General features: G+C 42.0%; 1 protein-coding gene across 11 annotated transcripts in view; it reads left to right on the top strand.

The window, feature by feature from the left end:
* Window positions 1-604: 604 nt before the first annotated feature.
* Window positions 605-27710, top strand: part of BCL11B (BCL11 transcription factor B) — a 99107-nt gene continuing 72001 nt past the window's right edge. Inside the window, exons 1-2 of one of the 11 annotated variants that reach the window (XM_005305853.5) lie at window positions 605-2156; window positions 15925-16290. In XM_005305853.5, coding sequence (XP_005305910.1) covers window positions 2099-2156; window positions 15925-16290 — 424 coding nt within the window. In that variant the 5' untranslated portion in view covers window positions 605-2098. Of the gene's footprint in view, window positions 2157-2836; window positions 3194-3667; window positions 3748-4202; window positions 4224-4392; window positions 4546-15476; window positions 15710-15921; window positions 16291-27710 lie in introns of those variants that run through there. The other 10 variants (XM_005305856.5, XM_005305852.5, XM_005305855.5 and 7 more) reach the window with 10 other exon arrangements.

Below are 27710 nucleotides of genomic sequence, written 5' to 3'. Positions count from 1 at the left end.
TAGAAAGCGAATGACACGAATGCGGAATGTCTTGCCCAGCGTGTTCAGGGTGAAGGCTGATGATTTTTATTGGATTTCACTGCAGCCCCCATATCTGGCTTCAAAGTCCTCCCCCCCCCACACACACTTCCCTCGCTCTGTCCAGACCTAGTGCTGAAAAGCACTTCGCAAAGAACAGTTTGCTTTTCTGGGGGGGGGGGGGGAGGGGGAAGGGAAAATACAGGGGGGTGGGAAGAAGGAGAGGGCGGGGAAAGGAAAGTTTTGTTTCCAAGAATCTTAAAGTTAGAAGCGCACTCAGCCGGGCATTTACCTGCCTGTGAAATCGAATGAAAAGTACATGCAGTGTCTTGTTCCGCCGTGATCTAAATGCCTCTGGATTCTCCCTGTCTTGGGTGAGTGCCACTAACTCACACAAAGATCTTCCCTGTCAGGAATTTTCACACGAACAACCACCATCACCACCACCAAAGGTCGAAGAGGTGTGCGTGTGTGAGAGACACAAAAAGAGTCTCCCGGTAGCATCACTCATAGATTAGGGAGAGAAAAATCTTTCCCCAGCCCACACAGATATTTATGTTAGTGCAAAACTGTTTGAAATACACTGGGGATGTGCCTGCAGCTGAGTACCTGGGGTGCCGTCTGAAGGAAAGAGAAGCCCGCCCCAGCCCTTCACGCCAGTGATCCTAGAAATGGACCACAACGAAGCAAGACCCAGAGTCGAGCCCGGACCATGGAGATCCTATGCCATCATTAATAACAGAGCGGAGCGATCACTCTGCCAGGACCCCCGCCTCAGTCCCGCTGCCTGCGTCGCCCTGGGCTGTCCACTCCGATCCTGACCCCTCTTAGCCCGGGCGGCGGTGCCACGCTGCCTGGCATAACCCCCTGGCCGATTTAAGTCCAATCGAGGCACTTTGCCCCAGGGAGATCCCCAAGTCACTCCCCTAGTGAGTCTCTGGCCGGGGTGAACGACCCGCTAGAGCTGGTCTCAGCACGGACAGGACACTTAGAACAGGGTAGGGGGAAGTGTAGTTTGCATGATTATTATTTATCACGATGGTGATTATTGATCATTATTATTTCGCTGGCACTCGGAGTGCCGGTGAAGGAGGCAATGCACAAAGCCCGGAGCTGCTCCCGATCCATGCATGTGCTTTAGTTTGTGTGTGTGTGTGTGTGTGTGTGTGTTTCTTGTTCTCTTGCAGGGTACAATGTTAAAAAGCCACCGCTAGTCGCCCCCAGTGCTCCTACTCTCTGGGTCTTTTTGTCTCTAGTGCAGATTAAACGTCACGTCCGCACTTGAACTTGAATTTTATCCCATTGTACAGAGGCAGCCCCAGCCATAGAGAGACAGAGCGCTCCCAGAGAACCAGGACTCCGCCATCTTCACATTGCAATATATAATAGTAATAGCCAGCACCAACCCAGCTGCACTGGGGGCTTCCTTCCTTCCAGTCCCAGTGCCAGGCGAGGGGGAGCAGTGCAAAGTGGTGCAGAGGCATTGGCAATCCAAAAGCACTAGGGCAAAGCAGTGCCACTTGAACTGGGAAAGAGGAGACACAGTTTTGGCTACCCCTTTAAAAAAACCCAGCAAGGGTCAATTTCTGAAAAAAATATTTTTGGGGGCATTTTTGTGTGTGTGGGCAATCCCCATTCTGTACTTTAAAAAAAAATCCTGATTTTTTTACCCTCCTGGTGGAAGAAGTGCACTTGCCAATTTGCCAAGCACTCTGGAGAGAGAGAGAAAAAGTGTCACTGTTGGTGCAAATCCTCCTAAGTTCAAGAAGAGATTTGGAAGTCCAAGTGACAGAAGCAGTGGAGAAAAGACAGTGAGAGAGAGAGAGAGAAAAAAGAAAGAGCTTTTCCTGATGATGATGTTTTTTTAATTCAGGGGGATATCCCACCTGGTGCACCAGAACAACAAAAAAAGAGGGGGTTTCTTGTCTCCATTTTATTTTATTTTTTAAAAAGAAGAAGAAATCAATAAAGAAGACGACGAAAGAGTGAACGAAAAAAAGAGGAGGAAGATCCGCCCCCCCACACATCCCCCCCAACCCAGTACAGCTCTCCGGGCGATGCCAGTGTAAATGCCAGGGCAATGTCCCGTCGCAAGCAGGGAAACCCGCAGCACTTGTCACAAAGAGAGATTATCACACGTAAGTTTGAACTTGAAACAAGAACGATCAGAAATCAAGGCTCAAAAGGGGGGAAAAGTCCAGGAAAAGCCAAGTCTAGTAAGTCACTTTAGAGACAGAGAGAGAAGGGGGGGGGGGGGGAGAAAGAAGAGAAGGGAATTAAAGGGGGGAGGGTGTGTGTGGATGGGAGGAGGGGGGACTCGAGAAAACCAAAGTTTGCAGTGAATTTGCAGGCTGTGGCGGCGCGGGAGGGAGGCGGCAGGCGGCGTGGGGCAGAGAAGGGGCCGGGGAAGGAGCTGGCGATGGGGTCTCGGTGTTTTGGTTTGCAAAGCGCGCGTGCTGGCTGCAGTGGGAAGAGCCGGGGAAAGTTGGCGAGCACACGCGGCGGGGTGACAGCCGGCCGGGGGAAATGCGGGGAAGGGGAGCCGGGGGGGGGGGAAGGCGGGCAGTGGAGGAGAGCGGCGGGAGGACGGAGTGGAGGAGGGGGGGACCCACGGAGAGGGAGCTGCCGCCGGGGAGCCCCTCTCGGCCAGCGCGCTCCGGGAGGAAAGGAGGCGAAGCCGGGACGGTCCCCGGCACCATGCGGGCAAGGGGATGGGGGAAGATCGCCGGCTGGGGGGGCTGAGATCCGGGCAGCCCTTGGGATGCGGGCGGGGGGAGGCGAAGTCGGTGAGGGAGAGCAGCGGGAGCCCGGAACGCTTGTCAGGTTCCAGGTAGCTGGGAAGGCGGCTGCCCTCCCCTAGCCCCCTACGGAAGGACCTGCCCAGGTGCCAAGGCACGAGAGGGGGCTCCTGCCCCTCCACCGACCCAGGCATGGCAGCGAGCGGGCCGGCGTGTTCCGCTGCGAGCCAGGACCCAGTTTGCAAGGGGGTGGGGAGAATTACCCCACGAGGCATCAGCTGCAGCAAATACTACTAATACTGCTAATAATCACAATCACAATAAAGCAACTAGGCAGGAGCCTTAGATCCACGCTGGGAACCCCTCCCCCCCAAAAAAGCCAGGGCAGGAGTGGGAGCTGCACTTTGCAAAAGCGCCCATTGTAAAAGAAAGAAAAGGTAATAAGATGTAACATCTCTACGAAGATCCGGGGGACAGTGCAGTTGTGTGTGCGTGTGTGTGTGTGTGTGTGTGCGCGCGTGCTACAGAAGCGGCTGCAATTGCACCTTCTCTGTGCACGTTCCCTCCCCTCCCACCCCTGTTTTTAGCGTTTATTTCCCTAATTCGCCATGCACAATTTTAGTGCAGTAAAAATCAAACCTCTTCTATGCAATGAAGATTGCAGGCAGGTTTTTCCCTTGCATGGCTCTCCGAAATCCCACCATCTGATGTGGAGGAAAAAAATGTAGCCAAATAACAAGCAAACAGCAACAACAACAAAATAAGTCCCGAACTTGCTTTTAAAGGAGTGTTGCGCATGGAGCAAGCCAAGGGCTGAGTCTCAAACGCTGCAAATCCGAATATTTATGTTATATTTTAAAAAATTTAAATAAATAAATAAATAAATATATACGAGAGTCTCCCCTCCCCTGAAAACCAAGAATAGAAGCCATCTGCCAGGAGCATTTGGTGGTTGCGATCTCTCCTTTGTTACAGCTGATAAATTTTGTTTGTAAGAATTTGTTGGAAATACTTTTTTTATTAGATATCTTGGGTGGCGTTTGCCTTCTGAAATTTCAATTTCTTTTTTTTTTAAGCTCATCTGGTTACTTCGTTTTTTTACTCCCATTTCCCCCCCCAACCAGCACCTGGTGCAACAAAATGAAGATGCATCTGATATTTGACTCTTTTTTTGGGCGGGGGTGTTTTTTATTCATTGTTATTTTGCAACCAGATTTGCATGCCCATTTAAAAAAAGGGTGACTCTCCTCCCATCCTTTTGTTATTTGCATTATTTTTTTAAAAAAATCTGGTTTGGAAATTGCATTTTCCTTTTCCTTTTTTTGTGCGTGTGTGTAGGGGGAGGGTGATTGTTGATTTTTAAAAAACATCTGCATCATCAATTGCAATTTATACTACTTATTTTCCGTCTCATTTGCAAGGAGATACTTGGTTTTGAAAGGGGCCGTGGATTGTGTGGATAATCTGGTTTGTTGCGCACGTTTGAATTTGTTTAAAAGGGAGAAACATATTTTTTTGGGGAGGGAGGGGAGCCAGGTAGGTTCGCTCTTCAATTTCATCTTGTTTTCATATCGCCTTATTTGAAAGGATATAATGAGACAGGGAATCATTAATAAGGGTTCCAAGAAGCAGCGGGCACAATGGGTTTGGAGGGGAGCCTGTGAGGAATGGAAGGCAAAGCTGCATGCAGTTTCCCTCCCTCCCTTCTTGTATTTATCTATCTCTCCATCCTGAGGAAGCTGGCGGAGAAATCAGGATGCATACTGAATAGTGGCAGAAAAAAATAAAGGTATCAATTGGGGGGGAGAGGGGGAAAGCAGGAAATGCGGGCATTTTAGCACACATACACTGAGCCTAAGCTGCAGACTTTCAGAAGGGTGTTTTGCCAGACAGGAGTAGTCCTACCAGTTTTCAGGAGGCTTTAATTCATTATTAAAGAGCCAGTGTTTGTCCTGTGAAAAGGAGAGTTTGGAGAGTAGCTGGGGGGAAAAAAGCCTAAACTAATAACCAAAACAACAACCCGGAATGAATTTGGTATTGTTTCCTGAGATGCATATATTTGATGTTTACCTCTGCCTTTTTGGCATCTGTCTGGAGAAATGCTTTGCAGGGTGGATAGGAGTCCTGTGCAAGGTGCAAAACAAAAAAGGTTTTCTGACTCTGTTCCACTGATATTTATTGGGTTTCAGGTTGGTGTTCAAAGAAACATTTAGATAGTGAATGTGAAACAAGCAAGCAGGCTGCAATATATATATAATATATTTGTTCCAAAATTGGAACAATTATTATTATTTATAATCTGCAAAATTGAGTGGCCTATTTGCTTCACTCTAGGTTCCTCATACAGTGTTGCAATAGATATACTTGCAATGCAAAAAAGAGAAAAGAAATTTAAAACAAAAGTCTTGACCTTTATCCAGTGATGGAGACAAAAACTTGTACCTGAGCTAGTTAAATTTATAGACAAAGTGAAAAAAGGTCTTATACAGAAGAGAGGATGATATGCTGTAGAACTGCTCCATACCAAGAAAGATTATTTTGGTTTGATTAAAATTGCTTATTTTCCAATTTAACAATTTTTTAAACTAGAGAAATGTGTTTTAAAACTAGAATTATTTTTTGGAGGAAATGTGAAAGAGAATCCATGTAAAAAGCCTGCTTCTACCAGTTTTGCAGAATAAGGCAAAATAAGCAAAATTAATAAAACAGTAGAAAATATGGAGGAAAAAAGCACAGTAAAATGATAAAATTCCAGATAGAGAACTAGAGTTCCCCAGCGAGATTTCTTTCATAACTGGTCAACAGGTTCCCTAAGAAGATTAATAATTTACCCTATTAATTCGTATATGTACAAAGTAATTTAAGTAAAAGAAAAAACTAATAACATTTCTAGTACATAAAAGTTTTGCAAATTGCTTCTAAGTGCAAAGAACTCCACTTAAAATGCATTTAGATTTGCTGCAATTAATGCGCTTTTTGCCTTCAAAGAAAACAATTTCACCTAGTGTTACACATTGAGAATGTAAGATATTACTAAAGAATTAGCTAGGAAATGATTTTTGGAGATGGCTGCGTTTTTCTTAATACACGCATAGCTATGCATACAAAAGCATAATGTGTTTTTTAAAGACATGTTACATGACAGCTTTAAGTAAGGCAATACAAAAGATGTGTTCTTTATCACTCTCTGGGATGCATTTTATTTACATTTATTTGTAATTTACTCATGAGATAAAAACAGCTCATTTTCATAACCTTCCTGGCTTTAAAAAATAGCATATTTTAAAAAGCCAACACGTTGTGGCTGTGTATTATGAATCTGTATTGCTTCCTAGTTTTTGCTTGATTTGCTTAGTGATTTAAATAGCTGTACGATGGATAAGAAAGCGTTTCACGTTGTTTCATTGGTAGACAAATACAGAGAATATTTTGTCAAGCTTATTTAAACATTTAGCAAACAAGTCTAAGATTTTCCTATGTGGCTGTGTTTAATAGTAATGGTTTGTTGAATCCTTGTCTAGTGCAAAATGTATCTTGCTATGTTGAACAAAGGGATGTCTAGTGGCATATTTGACAATAATTATGACTTAGATGAGTGTGTGCTAGGTAAAATAGTACAAATTATAGATATCAGTGACTGACTTCCATTGACACCTATTCTGTTGTTTTTATCAGAACTGAGTTTGCTTTTAGCATAATCTTTTTGTTTAAAAATGCTTTGTACAAGGCATTTATTTCCCTTTCACATTTTCTATCTAGATTGCTTTGCGCTGTGGATTGTTTGTTGATATAAAATACTTTCCAAAATAAACTTTGCTGGCTTTTAGTTGAATTGCAAGTCTCAATTGTGCCCTCTGGCTTTAAGTGACATGTGTTGACAACTAGGGGGAGCTCATAGTCTGTATCATAGTAGATTATGGTTTGAATCATCCAGTACTGTAGTACTGGTGGGTGGGATACAATGGCTTGGGAAATAATAGCTGTATCTGAGGCAGTTTATGTTGCTGCAAAATATTTTAAGTGTAAAGTTGAAGTATTGATTTTCGTGCAAAGATCTATATAGTACTAGATGAGTGGGATTGCAAGTTAGATAAATCTATTTTTAAACAAATCATGACCGATTAACAGACTCCTGCAGTTAGAAGTTTTTAATTAAAATTAGTTTTTAACCGTGTCTTTTATCATCAATATATAATTTTTAAATTCTCAGTTTGTTGTTGTCAGATAAGGCTGATGATAGCCATAGGTATGGATTCATCGTAAAAAGACATGTGCATCTATTTATCTGCTTCCAGCGTATGTATAAACATACAGCAAATATTAGATAGAGAAGAAGATTGTGTACACTAAAAATGAACATGCACATTCATACAATTGTATGTGCTTACATTTCAGAAAGCTTGAAATCCCACTCGATTGTATCAAATTTTGGATAGCTTGTATTGCTTTTGATCCTTGAGTCCTTTTAACATACAGGCCGCAGTTCCTGTAAATAAAAATACATCTTTCCCTAAAGTAATAAACACAAATCATATACAACGTGTAAAACTTTCCCTGGAATGAGCGATAGGCTAATATACAGGCTTCTACCATTCACTGTTTTAGTTTGCCCCTGTGCATTGTTGATAGACTTTAGTGGGACACTTTCTTGCCCAAACGTATAATTTAATGGCATACACATAGAAAGCTTTGATCACTGGATGTTAGGATATAATGTTTACCTCCCCAAGTCCGAGAAATTCATCAAGTTATAGTTTTGTTAACATAGCAATGACTTATTCTTATTTTAGGGCACAATATGTGGGTGGAGGTTATCCCGTGACAGGAAAGAGTGTTTTATTCTAACCTGAAAGAGAAATAAATTAGGTCAGACAAAAGATCAGGGCTGTCATCAACTGTAGAAAAAGCCTTCACTCTTGAGTACAGAGGGCCAGCAATTTATCTGATGATTTCTCTACTTCATTTAATGTTTGAATTGAGCTAGTTGGAAGCATATAGACAGCAGCCAGCTCATTTGACAGACCTGGAAGATGAAGAGCACCGTGGCTCAAACGCTGATGATGCTAACATTCTCCAGCTATGGGAAAACCTTTTCTGCAGAAACCTCAAACTTTGCTGATTGTGGCTTTGCTTCAATTCCACGACTGTAAATTTTGACTAAGAGACATAATACCTCCCCTCCCCCATACATTATAGTTGGGTAGAAACCCCCTGAGATTGAAACACGTTTTAAAAAGTCTCGCTGAAGAGACTTACTACAACCAAAATGGCTCTCCACTTCCGCTGAACATTTTCTTCTTTTGGTGGTTGTTCCGCAGCGCAGCAGTCTTCTTTGGTTCTCCACGCCCAACACATTGAGTTAGAATTGTCTGTAGAATTTGGTCTTTCAAGGTTAAGAGTCAGGTAGCCTCAGAGACGGCTAGAGGAAAAGTAAGCTGCCTTTTGGGGCCGAATCATGACGCATAGTAAAGTTACGGGTGCCAGAAAAGCGCCTTGCGAAGTGTGTACCGCTGTTATATGCAGATAGATTTATATATATCTTTGTAATGAGGGGGGAAAAAGACATCAATAACAGCGTGAAGCATTGATAAATGTATGATTCATTCAGCTGCTGCTACCACAGCACCTTCCTCTTTCATGTTTATTTACTTTCATAAAATGTGTCTATGCAGGCTGCACACTACGCACTGTTCCTTTGCACCCTCAAAGGCAGTTGTGTATTCAGAGTAAGTTACAGCTTCTAAACATCAGTTAAATTTGCTCACTGCTTTCCTCCCTCAAAAGCTGTTGCCTAGCCTATACCGTATCCCCTCGCTAGAGCTCTAAGCAGCAGTAGCTTTCCCCAAGGAATATATAAAAAATGCCTAAAGCAGGCTATTCGAAAACAAATTAAAGCAGAGGGACGCACTTCACGCATCGCAGGCACGCGCCAATGGAGGGGGTTAGAAGAATACCATCATTTTACTGGCAAAAGTGACACCAGATCGGGGATTTGATTAATGGTATGGCATTCACAGGGACTGAGTTCTGTATTTTTGACATATGCAAGTCTTTTGTGTAGTTGCCTCAATGGAAGAAATTCAATTTTTTTTGTCTGAAGCAGCTGATAATTTGCGTGTGTGCTGTTATGTGACCAGGGTACTTTCCAGAGACTCAGTACTAGACAGCAGATTATAAAAAGGGAATCCAAAGTTAAGGGGGGGGGAAAAAAATCACTAGTTTACTTAACTTTTTTATGACCCCTTCCACTAAGCCACTGGCATAAGCCATAAATTCATTGAATGTTATAATGAATATGCTTCAATGAAAGTCAAAAAAATGGCTCGAGAAAGTTGTATACGAGTAACAGTGATTTATGCCTCATTCAGAACAGAACCTCTTTGGAGACTGAAATTTTAAAAAACAATATAGCTGTGTGTTTAAATCCACACGAGAAACAAAATACCTAATTTCCATCATGCTTTTTAAATATTTTGTTAAGCGTCTGTAATTCAGGGATTCTTTCCCAATACAGTTAAAAGCTTGTACCTCAGTACAGTTTTTTTTTCTTTTCTTTTTGTGTATCCAGTATCTTTTTTGTATGTGTGTTTAGTTTTAAATAAAACAAATCTATTCACTTGGGAACAAAGAATGCTTTTATATCACATCATCACAATCCCTGTTTTATCTGTGAAGATTTACAGCTTTTGTGGTCTATAAAAGAACCGATGCATTTTAGGCTCTCAATAGCAGTAAATCTTTATTTTTTTTTCAAGAGCATCTAGTTTATTTAGGAAAGCATACATCACCCCTTTCTGTAACATTGTGTGTGTGTAGCTTCTGATTAAATTACATCTGAGAAATGCGCAAGATTCAAGTACACATTTGGATATGCCTGGCTTTTGTTTTGTTTGGTATTTACATTGTTATTACTATTTCATTTCCGTTTGCATTTTTCTTATACTGTAATCCTTATTGCATTTTCTGCAGTGGCAGAGAGGTTTGTTCTGTCTCAGGTGTGGACTGAGGGTTAAACTGCGCTCTGAGAGGTTCAGGATACTTCTGAAATAGGTGTTTGATGTACTGTGTTGCAGAAGAGCCCTGAAACTCACAGCTGTGTGTTCTGTTTGCTAATGCATTAGATCTAAATGGGTTATTCCCCTCTCCCCTCCCTGCATACTAGTCCCTGTGCTGTCTAGTGATCGAAAATCATTAACATCTGAAGGCTGTGCAGTGGGCTATGTGAAGCAGTGATCTCTGTCCAGTACCTAGTGGACAGGTGTTCACATCATAGCAAAAAACGCCCCTCTCCACCACAGTTGGAACTAATTGGCATGCTTGTGTGACTGTCTTAGCAGACTGAATGGGCCAAAGAGACTGAACTGTCCTCTACACCCACAGATTGTCCCCATAGGTCAAGGTTGAGGCACATTGGCCGGGCAGCTTGGGGAAGCTCATACAGCTGCTGCCTGTGCTGTTCTGTGGATAAGTGGAGAATCTGAATCTCTTGGGCTGTCATCATGCGCTTTTCACAGGCATGAGGTTCACTTAAAAGTAATACAAAAATATGAGTCTCTCTGTCAGTAGAGCTTTATTCCCTGTTGCTGCTGTTTTTCTCTTTACTAATCCATCCCCAGCTTTCTTTTTATGAAGAATTGATTTTTAATCATGTGGATCAGAAAAATTAAATATTGATGGCAGCTAAAACCGGCCATTGCCGCTGAGTGTGATGTTGGTGCAATTTAGACATAATACAATATCTAAACACTTGCAATTCACAGCTGCGAAGATGAAAAGAATCTGTATGCAGGTTATTGCTAGACTTTGGATGGTGAGGAGATGAAGCCTTTGGTTTCCAAAGTATTAGTTGTAAGCAGGTAAAATCATGACACTGGGTGCTTCCGATAACCTAGCCACAGCGTGTGTTGTCTGTGCTATTTCAATAATTCAATTTTACAATAAGTGTGACATGCAGGTGTTGTCAGTGGGACATCATTCTAAAGTCTAGTTTGTGGGTAACACCTTAAGGCAGTGGTTTTCAACCTTTTTTCATTTGCGGACCTTAAAAAATGTCGAATGGAGGTGCGGATCCCTTTGGAAATCTTAGACATAGTCTGCGGACTCCCAGGGGTCCGTGGTCCACAGGCGGTGAACCACTGTTCCATAGTTATGACTACCTTTCTCGGATCTCTTAGACATAGTCTGCAGACCCCAGGTTGAAATCCACTTCCCTGAGGGCCCAGTCTTTCCTTTGTGCCTTTTTACCAGGACAATGGGTAAAACATTAAAAGTAGGGATTTGGTTTCAAGGCACTGTAGAGTTTCCTGTGTTTCAGTGCAGTGACTGTCACATGGATCATGCAGCTGGTAACTCCACGTACATGGGGCATAGGCAGGAGGGAGCGTTTGCCATACCCTTGAAGGTAGAATGTCCCTGTAGATGGGGTGCAGCTGGCAAATGCCGCAAGATTTATCAGTTCATCATTACAAGTCGCAGTCAGATCTGGTTAATCTGAGCTCTGCTCATCTGGGATTGTGGAAGATTTACATGGTAACCGATCTCACAGTACCCATGGCAATTGGGGCACCCGCTAGCGCCTCTATAGTGAAGGCTGTGGCAGTGTTTCCATCAACCTCTGCTTTTATGGATTTGCTACTCAGCTGTAGAAACAGTTCATGGAGAAGAAATTTGACATGCAGGACCTTGTTCTGCGATCAGTTTTTTCTCTCCCACTTCTTTAAACAAAATAAAATATATTAACATTTCTTATATTATATGCTGTACGATAAGGGAGGGAAAATAAGAAAGAGGGCAGTGTATAGCTTTTGGGTTCTTTTGTATTTTTAGTACTTAAATACAACTAAAATATAGAAAGAAATGTAACACTCCCTATTATAGGACTCATCCAAAGCCCAGTGGGAGTCTTTAAATTGAGTTCCAAAGCCTTTGGATCAGGCCCAAGGTGTAGTAGCTGAAACTCTCTTGGTATTATGAATGAGCTTGAAGCATCTGAAAGTCAGAAACCATTGCAGGTGTAGTAATTTTAATATGGTGTGTTGGAAAATATACACATGTGCATAAATGCTGTAATGGTGCCACCAGGCTAAGAATTGTAATGTCAATGGTATTGTGATAGAGCCGTTACAGTCTTGGATGAAAAAGCACTTTATTTTTAATGCAGATTGGTGCGATAGATAGTAACAGTGCTTAGAGATGCCGCTAGGAGTCTGACAAATACAGTGCTGTGAATGAACATTGTTTAAATACATTCACATGAAACCATTGAATGACACCAGTTTCAGAGGGTTCCCACTTTGGACACCATCTCTGCTCCATGGATCGCAATATTCCCTGTGAGCGATTACTGACGGGTTACTTGGAGAATGCATCGGGGTGTGGTGAGAGGCTGGGCACACCTTAACCCACCTGGCTGGAAGCAACTAGTTTTCACTTTGCCCTTTTCCATGTGAGGGCAGCTGGTGTTTTTTAGTTCCTTTCTTTTTTTTTGTGGTTCAGCTTTTACTCCTTTTTAACATTCTGTTTTCAATAAATAATAATTAGAAAAAAACCTAAGTAATGGTGAAACCCAGCAGCCCAGCAACAGAAATGAAACCACAGAAAGCAAAGTTCAAATAATGCGAAGGAGCATCTCATTTTAAACCCACAAGCAGAGTCAGAGTTTTTGTTCAGAGTATGGCCTAAACTGCCCAGTTGAAACTGCAGGGATCTTAAATGGTGGAGGACTTAACTTATGGTGTTATCCAAGCTTGGCACATGAGTTAAGTCTGGACGTTTAGCCTTTTCTGTCCTTACCTTTGTGAGTTTGTCTGTCCTGTAATGCTATTTGAATGTAGGTTTTTAGTGGCTTATCTTTGTTGAGAGGGAGCTTTTTTTGTTCTTTTCTGAGTCAAAAATTAATATGCAAATTGATATGGATAAAATGCATTTGAAGATATAGTCAGTGTTTTGCCTGACATTATTTTATGACCATTTCCAGGCCCCGGAGAAAGCCGTGTGTGTATTTTACATCGCTTTGGATTGATAGCTATCAGACCGATCTTGTTCTGGATGATTTGTTAAACTAAAATAAAAAATACAGTGGCGTGAAAATTATTGAATACTTTGGAACCCAATTACTACCGATCACGAGGGCTTAGTGCACCCAGAAAATGAAAAGCTGATTTTCTGTAATGTGAAGACTGCCAAAATACGAAAGAATACCAGATGTTATTTTAAAAAATACTAGTGCAGAATCCTTGGAAAAAGAGAGAGAGTATAAATGAGCAGACATATGTGGACATAACTAATATTCAGATTAATTGTAGAATTGAAAAGCAGGAATTTTGAACAATTTTAGCAGCTAACTACTAAAAGATACTTCATATTTTCCACCCAGGCATAGTCAGAACCCTTATCAAATGAAGCAGTTTTGCTACATTTTCTGAAACAACAGGGGGAAAAAATCCTATACATCAAAAAGATAATAAAGTTGAGATCCATATGTGTTTTTATTTATCAGTAACATATACCAGAGTTAAACCTTTGTAATTTGAGAGACATATTTAATCTGAAAGCTGAACAGTGATGCTATATGAACCTGGTAACAGGCATTTTTCCTCCTCCCTACCACTTTTCCTTAGTTCAATTCAGTTCTCATTTTTATTTTGTCTTTTGCAGGTCTTTGTCCCATCTCCCTTTAGTTTGTGTTTTAATATTTTGACACTCTGCTCCCACTTAATAAGAATTCTAGCCAGAAATGGTGCACATATTTCTTAAAGACCTTTTTCACAGTCCTTTTCGTTTGGCTCTAAAATTATGTATATACAATTGGTAATTAAAGGTGCAATCTTTCTTCAATATAAACAATATTGCTCAATGTTAGATCATTAATGGGAACAGAAGCACTAAATAATTACCTTTTGCATTCTGACACACTGTTCACAGAAATTCACTCTCTCCCCAGCAATCTTTGTTCAGCACAGGGTTATGATTACATATTCACTATGGCATAGCATCTTTTCAGAAAATAAATTGGTAAATTAATTATGTAGCATTGTCTTCAAACTCCTTTTAAACTTAGATTAGGGGGGGAGGAAGTAATTAATCGTTTTCAGAAGGTGTATTATGCCTAGAGTTTAGTTACCTTGTAGATTTATTTTGTTATAAGTTAGTAAATTCAAAGCCCTATAGTATATATCTTCCGTCGATAGGATGTGACTTGCTCAGACATTTGTTTCATTGGATGCTAGTCCTATTCTTATTACCGTAGATATATGAAGCATAGTATTTTTTCTCACTTTGCATACTCTAAGCCAGTGGCTTTCAACCTTTTCAGACTACTGTATCCCTTTCAGGAGTCTGATTTGTCTTGCGTACCCCCAAGTTACACCTTATTTAAAAACTACTTGCTTACAAAATCAGTCATAAAAATACAAAAGTGTCACAGCACACTATTACTGAAAAATTGCTTACTTTCTCATTTTTACCATAATCTTAAAGTAAATCAATTGGAATATAAATATTGTACTAACATTTCAGTATATAGTATATAGAGCAGTATAAAAAATCATTGTATGAAATTTTAGTTTGTACCGACTTCGCTAGTGATTTTTATGTAGCCTGTTGAAAAACTAGGGCAATATCTAGATGAGTTGATGTGCCCTACCCTGGTTGAGAACCACTGCTCTAAGCTGGTAGTGAATCCTGATGCAACTTGCGATACAGCTGGTGGAGGTACTAATCAGCAATTTATCTTGTAAGGGGAAGGCAGGGGAGAAGCCTCCTCTAAACTTTTTCTGTGGCTCAGAATGTTTAGTAACTTCCTAGATATAAAGCATATTTCTCCCATTTCTCCATCCCTTTTTGTATACTTTTTCTGCAGTTTGCTATATATCTGGGCAAAACTCCCATTGACTTCAAGGGAGGAGGATCCAATTCTATATTACGACATGCTGTTTACCCACTGCTTTGAGAGATTTGCACGCCTTCCCTTCTCCAGGAAACTGAAAAACAAAGCACTGATGCTAATGTAGAACTTTCCCCCTACTATTCCCTACTCCAGATTCAATAGTGTTGTCTCTCTACTTGCTGATTTACATACTGCTAGTTATCTATGTACTGTTTGGGCCAAATCCTGTACTCCTTTCTTAGGTAAAACTCCCTCAGGTAAAAGTCAATGGAGATTTTTGCCTGAGTAAAGACTAAGGTTTGTGAGTTTTGTCAGTTCGGCTGTAGAACAAAACAAAACATTTTGCTCTAGAAGAGGCTTGTCAACTACAATTATTTTAGATGTATTAATTAGCTTAGAATACTTAGTGATTGATTATGAAACTAATAGAAATTACATGTTCCTTCGAAACTGACTTGGGTGATCGGATAAAGAAATATTTTTTGAGGCTGAAGGTTTTAAGGTAATTATTTGAAACCCACACACTTTAATTCTCTATCAACTTAATACGAAAATGTTCTGTAAGTTGTAGAACCGTACTGAAATTTGGTGGTAGTAATAATGAGCAGAAAATTTAAAGTCCAGCTAATATTCCTACATGGAAATAAGTGAGTCTCAGTCTCTCTCTCTCTCTCTCTCTCTGCATAGGCTTTTGAAAAGTCCCTGACTTCTCACCACAGGCCATATCACCTTACTCACTTGAGTAGGTTAATGTAACTAATGCTATTTGGCTGCCACTTAGCCTTGCTGCTGTCTAGGTGTTTGGATAAGAGTGTGCTATAGGGAGCTCAACCGTGCATTCCTCAAAGCACCCAAAACACCCATGGTAGTCAAGTGAGAGTTTTGAGTGTATAAGGATTGCTGGAGTGGGTCTGTGCTGGTTGGCAGGGAGATGCAGTAGGAATGAGAAGATGGGACAAAAAAGTAACCCTTTCAGAACGAAACTTGAGCAATCAAAATGGCTCTTTGCTGATATTATTGCAGTGCTGGCAGCAGTTAGAAGGAGCTGTCAGGAAAGCTAGGCCAGGTCAGTCTATCATTTTGTTTCACAGACAGTCTTGGTTGCAAAATGTATTGAAATCATTATGGGGCGGGGAGGAAGACATGGAAAAGAAAAGAAAGATACAATCAGGCTGTTTTGGCTGACCTCATGGGGCATCATTCAGATTCTATGAACATTCAAACCAATCTCTCTCTCCTCCCCACCCCCTTTCCCTCTTTCTTCTTGTCCATGTAAAGCAGAGGCTGACCATGTGGAAACGGTGCTTGCTGACGAAGATGAGAGCCTGGCAATAGCGGAGCCGGGTGGCATCAGCATCGCCCCAGGTGGGACAGACCCCGATTTGTTAACCTGTGGACAGTGTCAGATGAACTTCCCCCTGGGAGACATCTTGGTTTTTATAGAGCACAAGAAGAAACAGTGCAATGGCACTGGTGGTGTCTGCTATGAAAAGAGCCTGGATAAGAGCAGCCCTCCCCCCTCCTCCCGCTCCGAGCTCAGGAAAGTGTCAGAGCCAGTGGAAATCGGGATCCAAGTCACACCCGATGAAGAAGACCGTCTTCTCACGCCTACAAAAGGAATTTGCCCCAAGCAGGAGAACATTGCAGGTACAGCATGTTTTACACTCAATCAGCTACCTAGGTAATCTTTTAAAGCAAGCCCTCTAGAAAGTGCTATGAAACGAAGTCTTCAATGGCAGGTCTTTATAGAGCCATTTGCCTGGAGCAACCTCACTAGTCAGGGCTGCAGAAATAATATTGACCAATTTTTAATATGGCAATAGCTTTCTGTGAAGGGCCAGCTGTCAGTGAGACACGACTGTTTTCAGTATTTGAAGTTGGTCTTCTGGGATAGCTGTAGATACAGCCTGTACACACAAATAAAGTTCAAGGCCCAGGGTCAGAGAGGCCATTTTGGTGGTGTCTTCCCCAAGTCGGAAGGCAAATAGTTCCGCTGGCCCAGAAAGACAACAGAACATTACACACTCGGGAAATTCATCCCAGTGCAGAGGCCTTATGCAACACTTAAAGCCTGCGGAAAGGGCCAAATCCTGATGCCATTGAAATCAATGGCAATATTCCCATTGATTTTAATGGGAGGAGGATTTGGTCCTGAGGAATAAAGTGGGGCTTACCTGCTGTATAGGGCCTTCCTCACTCCTTCTGCAGTGGGGTGAATTTCAGTCTCATTATCCAAATGACATGTTGATGGGGCTGTGTTTACCAATGCCCTGTAAATCCTGGATTTTCATAGATGTAGGCGGAAAGGAAGGGAGCTATTCAAAAGCATGCCCCAAAAGGAGTTTTTGAAAGTAGAGACAAGCACGCGCTGGCCTGGGAGAGCAGATTACAGGCATTTCCTTTTCTAAAATGCTTGGATTTCTTGGAGAAATTGGATGGGTAGGTTAAAGCTGCCCCAAGGCCAGCAGTTATTCAGCAGATCACCAGTGGTCTCACTGACCAGGACATTACAGGGGACTGTATCCACCTGGATGAGCTGTTCTGAAACCTTTTCTGCAGCGTACACGGCATGGAAAAGCTTTTCTATATCATCAAGTATCTAGTGCGTTCCTTTGCTCTGCACCTATGCTTTCCTCGGTTACTAAGCACACACTGCTTATGACAGTTATGTGACTTGCTCTCTCTCTTAGTGTGCGGGTTTCCTGTACTATCAGAGCATGGGATCTTGAGTCAAACTTGTCTTCTTTGTGGAGTCCACTTTCTCCATCCAGTACCGAAGAACAACAGGATGTAGTTATTGCTTTCAGTATGCTGGCTTCCATAGGAATTGCCATACTGGATCAGATCCGCTGGCCCAGTATCCCTTCTCTGCTAGTGACCACAGCGCAACCCCAGTGGGGTCAGTGAGTATTACGTGTCCTCAGCGGGGCTTGAGCGACAGAAAATGTGTGTCGGTTACATCCGCTAGCTATAGCGGCTGTCTGTTTACTTTGAGCTACAGAGACTTATGCCGTTAACAGTGGAGGCTGCTGGTTCAAGCCCTGGTGTCTGCTGTTACATAAGTGGGATTTGAACTAGTGTGGGCATCAGATGCTCCAGATGAGCTTCCTCTGTTGAGAGGAAGTATGTAACCACTGCTGGTGTGTGCTATGCCGCCCGCCCTGTGATAGCTGCTATCTTGGCTGACACTGGAGAGCGAATCGGGGAACCTCCAAAGCTAAACACATGAGTCTCTATCAGATGATCTGAAGAGCCAGGCTCTGTAGCTAGGCACTGTAACAGACACACGTCTTCCCCTCAGTTAATGCACTTAGCCCCCAAGTTAGATCTTGAGCAGGTACTTTTCTGTCTTTCCCATTGGAATGTGATTAGTCAGAACATGCTCTCCCCCCATTTCCTCACAAGAGTGCATTAGCTTTTGAAGTGGAGCATGTGAAGGTGGCAGTTTTTTGGGCATCAGAAGTGGCAGCATCATGAGCAGGTTGTACTATGGTAGTTCTCCCACCCGTTTCCCATGATTCCAAGAGGGTCTTGTGAATGCATTTCCTGGCAGATAGGGCTTCTTTGTGGTCTAATACCTTATTAAAGGGCCAGATCCCATTGAAATCAGTTGATTCAGGCATTGACTTTGATGGGAGCAAGAGAGAGCTCAAAGTGTGCCCTTGGCACCTGATTTTGCAGCCACTGAACCCATATTGCAAGGTGCTAAGCACTCTCAACAACCATCGACCTCTGTGGGAGTTGAAGGCATTTGGCACCTTGGAGGAGGTGCATAGTGCCTGACAGGATTGGGCCTAGAGTCTTTTCTGACGTTGCCAAACGTCATGCCCAAATGTAATCCATAGTTAAAACACACCGTTGGCCAATCCCAGACCAGAACCTAGTGCACCATTTCATGATGCTTTGGCTATTCTTTGGGTCAGACTCAGGGCAGCCAGGGCACTGCCACATCGAAGATTTGCAGAGGGAAAAAATGCTCACACATAAGTAAAAGGAATAAAAAAAAAAAAAGAAGCAAGCCAATCCAGAGCTCCTTATCTCTTTCACACTAACCTGAAGATCAAATGGAAATGTGTATGGGATATTCTGAATTTACAAAAATAAAAGGGGTTTATAGATTGATTGGGATTTTCTCTGCACTGCACTCAGATAGGGACTCACCACTAAATACTGCAGTAATAATGCTTTCTCAATTAGGAACTGAACTCTCAGATAAAAAGGTGGTGTCCTTCTATTTTTTTTAATAGCAGAGGATAGTTTTCAATGGTAGGATAAAAGCCTCACATTACAGCCATGGAGGGTAGCCATGAAAAACCCACAGAAGTCATTCACTGGAAAGGCTTTAGTGGGATATACCAGGCCCCTTATTTATATTTCAATAGAAAGGCTTTCTGCATTAGCCAAGAAAATCAGAATCTGCATTTAACATTAAAGGTATTTCCCAGTGAGAGGCTGTAGAGCATTGTTGTTAGATTTGTTAAAAAAAGAGGCTAAATACGATTTCATAAAAGGGAAACTTAATCTCTAAGGCAGCTTTCCCCTACCCCTGCCCCCTCCCTTTAGTTTTTTTTTTATTTTTTTGGTAATAATGCAGCAGCCTACAGTATTTTTACTTTATATGTGACGAAAGATATTCTTAGCCCTTCTGCACTGTGACAGGAAGAATGGATTTTTTTATTCCACCAAGAAATATGTAAAATAATCCCTTAGAAGTATGGGGAGATATGTTTGTTCAAAGCATTTAAAATGCTATTTTAATCAAAGGCACAAAACACTCTACATGCTGTGTCAGCTAAAGGAGACCATTACATTTTAACAGCAAATCATGCTCCTTTTTTTCCCCTCTTAACCAACCCCCCTCCGCACACACTTTGAAACAAACTTTTTTTTTTATTAAATAAAAAGGAAAAGATTAAAGAATAAAAACTTCAGTGGCTCAAATGTATAAAGTAATTTATTATGGCGGAAGCATTAATTATTTTAGCTTAATTGAATTCTGAGGACTGCAGTAGTTGCATTTTTGTAGACAAGCTCTGTTTATTATTTCTTTGTGTAGATTAACAGTAAAGGAAACATAGATAACTTTCAGTTATTTATTGTAAAATAAACGTGTCAATTCATGTGTAAAGCAAGCTGTTCAAAGATAATTGAGTCTTTATATTTGAAGAGAGAAACCAGAAATCACCCACTTGCCACTCCGGCTCCCTGAAATATGCTGCCACCGCTGCTGCCCTCAAATAGGTTTCAGCTACTCTCCTTGATCCTGTGTTGTTTTCGTAGACCTTCTTGTTCAGTCGAAATGATTTGTGTGGCCTTCTGCTGCGTGACTTAAGCTGCACGACATTACAGCCCTCCGTGGCTGAGCGTAGCCAAGGTAAGTCAAGCACCGAGCTTGGCTGAGCCACAGAACCCTCTTACTCTCTGCGTGCGTGGGTGTTTCCTCCGGAGTGCCGGGAGGCAGCACATTGTAAAACTTTAATTCCAATTCAGGGTGCTCTGTAGTTGTGAGATTTTTTCTTTTTTGGAATGGTTGGGTTACAAGGTTCCATATTGCAAATTTCCAGCTGGATTCACGGCCTCAACCTGCCGAAGCCCTGAATTTTGTTCTTTAACATTCCATGATTTAGCCAAGTTCTTCTTTCTTTGATAGACCAATGGATAGCTTTCTTTCGTTCTTCCTTTCTTCACAGCCTTCATCTGAAGCCAGGTGTGACTCCACTTAATATGCTCAATGAATCCTACTTGACCACATCACTGGTGGCTTCACAATACTTGCATAGCTAACAAGAGACAAGTGGATCCTGAGGATCTGCAGGAGAGTGTGTGCGTGTGTGTGTGTGTGTATATAACACAAATCCAGAACTTTTGGACTGCCGTAACTTTGTCTCCTGAATCAGGATTAGATTTTAAAGACCTTTTGATATTGAAGTCTGTAGTGTTCTCTTAACTTGTAATTTGCTAGGCCGAACTTTATTTGATCAAAGAGCTTTCTTTTTGTTATCACGAAAGCTGTCTATAAGATATGCTTTTGAATGTTACATGGCCAATGTAAAGTCATGACTTGACTACAGGCGGTTTATTCTGCAAAAAAATTTTTTATTTTAAACTAGCTAACCTGTTTGGAAACCCATTCTCGCTCTCCTGCAGAAAGCACTGTATTAACAGATGCTTCAGATTGTTCCACAACAAAATGAAGCCAGGCCAGTGAATTAGCTAGGAGTTGTCAATCACTGCATGTATTTTATAAATGTCAGTTGTTTTAGAAGAAGTACGAGAAATACAGTGGTGTTTTGTAGCTTGTCTTGCCTTCCTTGGATAGGTTCTGTGGTGTTTGTCTCTAGTTCACAAGTGTAGACCAGGAGCCATACATTTCCAAGCAGGGTGACCAAAACAACAGCGGAAATTCATTAGGACAGTGGAGTTAATTTCTGCAAAGACAGTGCTGGGAGTAGGAGTTAATTTGAATTCCTTGTCCATCCAGTTCAGGCTACCAGTACTGGGTTCCATCCATTATGGACTCGAACTAGATGTGTAAGGTGAAAAAAAAACAAAACCCTCCCTGTCAAATGTGGGATTTAACTGCAACCCCTGCTCCATGAATGTGCATTTCAGGCTTTTAAATGGTAAAACTGCCTGTAGAGAAACTAAATAACCGGCATGTGCTGGAAGCCAGAGATAAACACTGCCGCAGGTTGCCATGAAATAGGCTATTTGATATATTTAGAATTGTTATTTTTCTCCAAATTAAGATTAGTTAAATCCATGTGTGTTGTGTGAGTGATTGTTAACTCAATGGCATGGATTATCCTTTTTTCAAATCATGACAGCTAATTATTATTGCTGTCTAGTCTGAGACATTTACTTACAATGTACCATTATGGGCCCATGCACCCATATTAACTATAGGACTCAGCCAGCCGTCACCATGCCTTAGTACGCCAGCAAAGGAAAATGCAAGCTGAGAAATCCTAGTTTGATCGCCCGTGATGTCAGACAGGTTGGGAACAGGTGGTCTGAGCAACACTGAGCTGGCATACGGCGCTGGAAACCAGTCAGCATTGGCTGATCTTCTCTTTAGGAAGTCTGCTGTGGCACCTGATCCCACCACCAGTAGCTCTTCAATACAGTAGCTGTAGCATGGATAATTTATCAGAGCAAGGAAAGCTGATGGCTAGAAACAGTGTTAAACAGGAAGAAAAGGCTTCCGAAAATAACTGACATGAGGGCCTAAGAAAACCAGCTTACTGTAGGAGCTTTTTCCTTAGGCTTCTAGAGAAAACATTACGGGCTTGATTCTCCTCTCATTTTTGCCATTTTCCTCTGGTGTAACTCCAATGATGTCACTGGAGTTACCTTGATCTACTCTGCTGTGAGACCAGAATCAGGCGCTGTGATTTTATCAGACGTTTATCAATATATTTTGCTAATTTGCATATCTAACATTGGAAAACAGACCCCCCCCCCCAAGAAACAACAAAACACCCCAGCCATATCAGCCCCAAACCTGATGAGAGCAGCGGGTGCAGTGTTGCAATGGTTTAAAGAGCAAGTCTTTTGCCTCCGGAGACCTCGATGGAGGCCCTGACTTGGGTCACAAGGGGAAAAACAAGTTGGATGATCTCATCCTTGTTTGTGCACATCACCAAATGAGTGCAAAATAAAGCATGTTGAGGAGTCTCTCTAGTCCAGAATGAAGAAAAGAAAATCAGTCCTGAGGTACATTCGTACAGCAAAGTGAGAACAATTGCACAGTGCCTGCCTGCATTATTCCTGGCTCTCTCCAGTGCCATAACTATGGTTCCACTCATCTGTAAGCTGTACACACTAATTCTGGGAGGGGAATTTCTCCAGTAGTAACTGCAGAAATATACTACAGCATTAAGGGTTTAAACCAATTTCTAACTGTGAGAGACCAGAATCAGACCTATGTGAGAGGGCAGATTATCCCACATCTGCCTGTTGTGGGGTTCTTACACTTTCCTCTGCAGTCTGGTGATGGCTACTGTCAAGAGACAGGACACTGTCTGATCTGATCCAGTATGGCAAGTCTTGTGTTCCTAGAATAGATTTCTTATTGGTTCCTCTTTGGCAGGTTAGCTGCTCAATAGTATAAAACCTTTGCCTGGTTCAGTTTCCACTGCCATTGGCTTAGTCAGGAATTGTAACTCTTCTGATGGATGAGTTTCCACTTCTAAACACAATGCAGAAGTTGTCCCTGGAGGGGACAGGAAAGCTAATGGGGGAAGTTCAGAGATACGTTCTGCTATTGAAGTGGAATAGGCTGCAACGGGAAAGCTTATGGCTGGTAACCACAGTCATGGTAGTGCTTATAGGGTAGGAGTGCACTATAACTTGTGTTGAGGGTCAGAGACCGGGTGATGAGAGGGGTGCAGAGAGTGAAAGGTGGACTTAGAACTGGACCAGGAAAGGGGAAAACATGCGTGAAAAATAAAAATATTAACCTAGTGCCCCTTAATCCTAAACCTGCGAAGAACTACACATACAGATACACATCTAACACTTAGCTAGACACACACATGTGCAGTTGTATGGCATCACTATAGGCATAGTGCCTTGGGCAGGTGTTTGAGGAGACACATACACAGAGCTCCAGCACAGATAATCACAGAAATAACGGCTCTCATTTATTTGTCAGTATGCAAAGTGTCCTGCAAAGGCACAACAGCAAATGTAGGAATCCTGGGAAGAGTTAAAGGTGAGAAACCCGCTTATTATGAAACCTTTTCTTTTCTCCTTTCTTGAACTTCTCCGCACCCGTTTGACACTTCTGATGTAGTCTTTGGTGGTTGTTTTTCAACTATCCCATGGACAGACTAGACACCCTCTGCCCTGTGAATTGTGCTCGGTGTCAGGGGTTTCAGTGGCACTTTAACTTGTGTTTTTGCCAGTAGTCCATCCGATCAAAGCAAGCAAGGAAGCCAAATCCTGCTCTCCTTACTCTGTCGACAACTCCTCTTGATTTCAGTAGGGGCTACTGCTGAGAAAGATGAGAAGGATTTAGCCTGGATGGTGCAACATTTCTCCCAAAGTGGCTGAAATTTTGCTATTTAGATATTTTGGAAGAAACATTTTTTTAAAAAGAATGCTGCTATCAATTTGAAATCTAGACAAAATAAATAAAAGTAATTTCAGGTAAAACACCCACCTCAGATTCTCCCTGCCAATTTTTGTGGTTTTATAATCACATTTTCTTATATTTCATAAATGTTTTTGTCTCCTGTTGCATCATGATAGACCCACACAAACAACAGGGGAAAGTGGCTGTCTGACTGACTGGTCAGGAGGAATAGTGAAAATGATTACTCACAAAGGGCAGGTACATCACTGCATTACTCCACTTTCACAACAGGGTAACTCCCTTGAAACCAGTGATGTTACACTGAACTGAGTGGGATAACGGAGCAGTGATTCAAGCCCAGCAAGCTGTCAAATGCACAAAGTAAAAAAACTGAAAAAATAGGAACAAATATAAATTTTCCCTCTAATCTCTTTCAGTTACAGTCATCTTGCGACAATACTAGGTAAAACTTTTTCAGACAGAAATGTGATTGTTTTTTTCAAGTTGGAAGAAGGTCGTACAGTACTGGAGGTCAAATTCTCTTCTGATACCAATATAAATCTCGAGTAAATCCTCTGTGATGCTGGTGTCAGAGCAGTATTTGCACATTTTTTTTTAAAAAGAAGTGAGTTTGAATCCCCCTCATTTACATCAGCTTTACACTGGTATTACTCTTTTGATTTCAGTGGCATGACTCCTGATTTGCCCAGGACTAAGCAAAAGCAAAATCTCCCCCATTAAAATGTTTCTTTGCCTTCATTGGGACCTCTGTTGCAGTTATATAGGGCGTGTGTGTGAGATGAGTGAGCATGTCTGATAATTATTACTACTGACAGGTTGATAGATTTTTAATGACAATATGATGGCAAAAGATGAACAAGTGCTGGTCATCCAATCATAAGTCATTTTCCTGATGTTCTTGCAAAAAAACAGTCCATTGCAAAATAAAGACATGCCCAGTAATTATAAAAACCTGCTATGGCGTTTGTTACTGCATGGAAAATAATAATAAAAATACTTTGTATGATTAGTGGAGTATTGACTGTAGGAGTGAGTTTGCTGAGGATTTAGAGGCTGCGCTGAAACCCTAGTTGGAAAGGACATTTACATGCACACCTTGTATTGTAGAAAAGCCAGCCTGCGAGTACAAATTATTGGATTGTTTGAGAATGATGGATGATCAATAAAAGCCACGGTTATGGTTTTACGATAAATAAGTAAATAAAAATAGATGCTCCTTTGCCTTTGCGGGACAGGACTGCCGTACCACAAGAGTAGGCTCCCATCATGTCTTGTGGAAGACTGTAGTGATTTCTCGGTCCATGTTTGAACCTATGCTGCCTAAACACACTGTGACCAAATCAGCTGTGACACAGGTTGCCCTTTCCCAGGGAGTCTGAGATTGGAACATTTTTCTGTTGTAGCTAAAAATCATGAAATAATCATACATTTTGTACTAGAAAGACTTAGATTTCTCTGTCATGTCATCTCCTATCACTCAGAGGGCATTGATTTTAGGTTGAATTTCAGACCTGTGAACATGTAGACGAGAGAAGGGAGTTGGGGGCAGGGAGAGCAAGAAGCAGAAGGAAAAAAAAGTCATATATGTGAAATGGTGTTGCTTAATTGACAAAGCTGGAAATAAATCCAGAGCCCCAGAGAAACTGGGTAGTTCGCAGTTTGAGAGACGGACACGTTGATTTCAGCAAAAGCATCCGTCTTTAGAATCACTTCTTGTCCCCATTCCCTCCCACCTTGGTAATTGGTGGGCTGTGCTGTATAAATCTTTAGAAAAAGTGGGTGGGGTATCTGGGGACTTAGTGTCTAAGCTCAGGAGCTAAGCCGGAAATCCCAGAGATGTAATGAAAACAAAACGGACTTTTCACTCGCGCTGTGGCATTCTGGCAGTGAGAACGCTTTCGTGAGCCAATGTTTTCATTGTAGGTTTTCTCGAGAGAAGTAGTGGAAACGAATCGTTAACCCCTTAACAGGAATAAATGTGGTTGCAGCAGAAGCAAAGCATTCTTGCTCTCAGTTGGCATGTTGGAGGGCTCTGGGTGGGTGAAGAAGTTGGGAGGAGACGCCACTTGTAAGAAATTGAATAATCTTAATGGCAGATGTGAAGTGGTTTCTTGGTGGTTGCTATTGTTTTCTTTTTGCATTTTGCATGTTTGCCTTTGCAGAATATTCGAGCAAGCTCAGCACTAACCACTGTTGAGTCCAACATCTCAGGACCTTCAGTATTGTGTTCTTGTGCTCGTTAGTGTATTTCTTGAGCGAGAAAGGGGGGACACGCTGCTTGTTGGTCTTTCAGCAGGGTCATGAAAGTCACAGATGGAAAAGACCAAGTTGTTGATCCTTGTCCTCTTTGCAAGAGCAGGGTATCTCTATCTATTGCATCCTTGACAAGATTACAGGACCAAGCACTTTCATAAGGACACATTAGCAAAAAGATTTTTTTCTCCCAGTAATTAAGCTAATTTACTTTAGCAGCTGGTTTTTGTGAAGAAATCATTCCCCCCTCTCAGCTGATTATACGCATTTTATTTTGATATTTTCTTTCACCTTTTGATCACGGGTGGCACTTACCATACCGCTCTCTCTCTCCAGTCTCTCATTAGGGTCTTTTATCTGCATTTATTCTTGCAAACAGTGTGGAGCATCAGACCCTTTTCTAGCTAGAGAGCATCTAATCTAGCCTTTAGAAACTTGCAGAGCAATTAAAATCATTAGACACCTCATTCCTGCTGTCCTAGATCCTCCTGTCCAACCTCGCCATGCTGGTTCTTGGAAGCGCAGTGCCATGCATAATTTGGGCATAATTGCACAGCTGCTGCAAGGGGGCTGTGTCTCTGCAGCTGACCTTGGTCAGTGCGTCTGGCCTCTGAATAGATGTTCGCCTTCTTTCTTTCCACTTTGACAGCTTCCCCCCCTTCTCCTCGCCACCCTCTTCCCCAGCCCACTCCTTGTCTGTTCTCATTCTATAAACACCAAAGTGGAAAGGTATTCGTGAAGAAAACTGCCTTTGCAATGCACAAGGGCGGCTGGCGGATGGAGAGTTCCAGCTTGCTCTCTCTCTATGTGCTTCCCTTTGGAACATTTAAAAAAAGAATAAATGTTGTTATTTAATAAATGACTCATCTGGATTTTTACACCAAGCCGATGTTTTTTACTGGTCATTTAAACAGGGCGGGGTGATGGGGGAGGAGCGGATACAGTAAGACAGCAAACAGGGATTAAACTGCCAGTCTCCTTTTAAGACATTTATTATTTTCAGAGTCAAACCCGTAGCTGGCTAAAATAACTGTAAAAGTTGCTATTCGAATTATTGGCTAGGAATCCTGAAGTATTCTATTATAGCTGCTATTATTCTGCGCAAACAAATCCAGATTAGAATTTAGCATTTACTTGTTTTATTTATTAAAAAGACCCTCTGCTAATTTTTTCCCTCTTAACCCCTCCTCCCATTTTCTAGAGTGCCCTGTTACATGCTCATAAAAAGAGTTTGAAACTGAAGCAAAGTTTCCTGAGTAAGATTTTCTTTTTCTTTCTGCCCCCCCGCCCCATGGTGGTAGCTAGACTTGGCCCAGTGCCAACCTGTCTTTCATCAAGTAAAGAGCCATTCCAAGTTGAAATTTATAGAGCAGAGTCCAGGTTCAAGGGCTGAAGCCCGCCAACCGCTCCAGCCTCTTTGTTACTGATTAATTCTGCAAGCAGTTCAGCTGGTTTGCTCACTTTTGCCTCCTCTTCACAGCGCTGCTGCATTGCTTCCTAGGCAGCAAGCGGTGGCTGCTGCTGCTTCCCCCCCTCCCCCCTTTTCAGCAGCGATTCCCCCTTCTCTGCTTCGTTGTTTTAACCACTTGAGGGCTGAGTTGTGCAACAATGTCTTTAAATTAAAAAACCAAAATTCTCTGCCGCCTCTTATTTTACCACAGCTAGTTGTAAGTGTCTGGGGCTTCTCCTTTCACATCAACTCCCATTAAGGATT

Source organism: Chrysemys picta, chromosome 4, assembly GCF_011386835.1.
Source record: "Chrysemys picta bellii isolate R12L10 chromosome 4, ASM1138683v2, whole genome shotgun sequence".
NCBI classification, from domain to species: domain Eukaryota; kingdom Metazoa; phylum Chordata; order Testudines; family Emydidae; genus Chrysemys; species Chrysemys picta.
The sequence above is the reverse complement of the archived record's forward strand: the minus strand, read 5'-3'. Positions and strand labels throughout refer to the sequence as shown.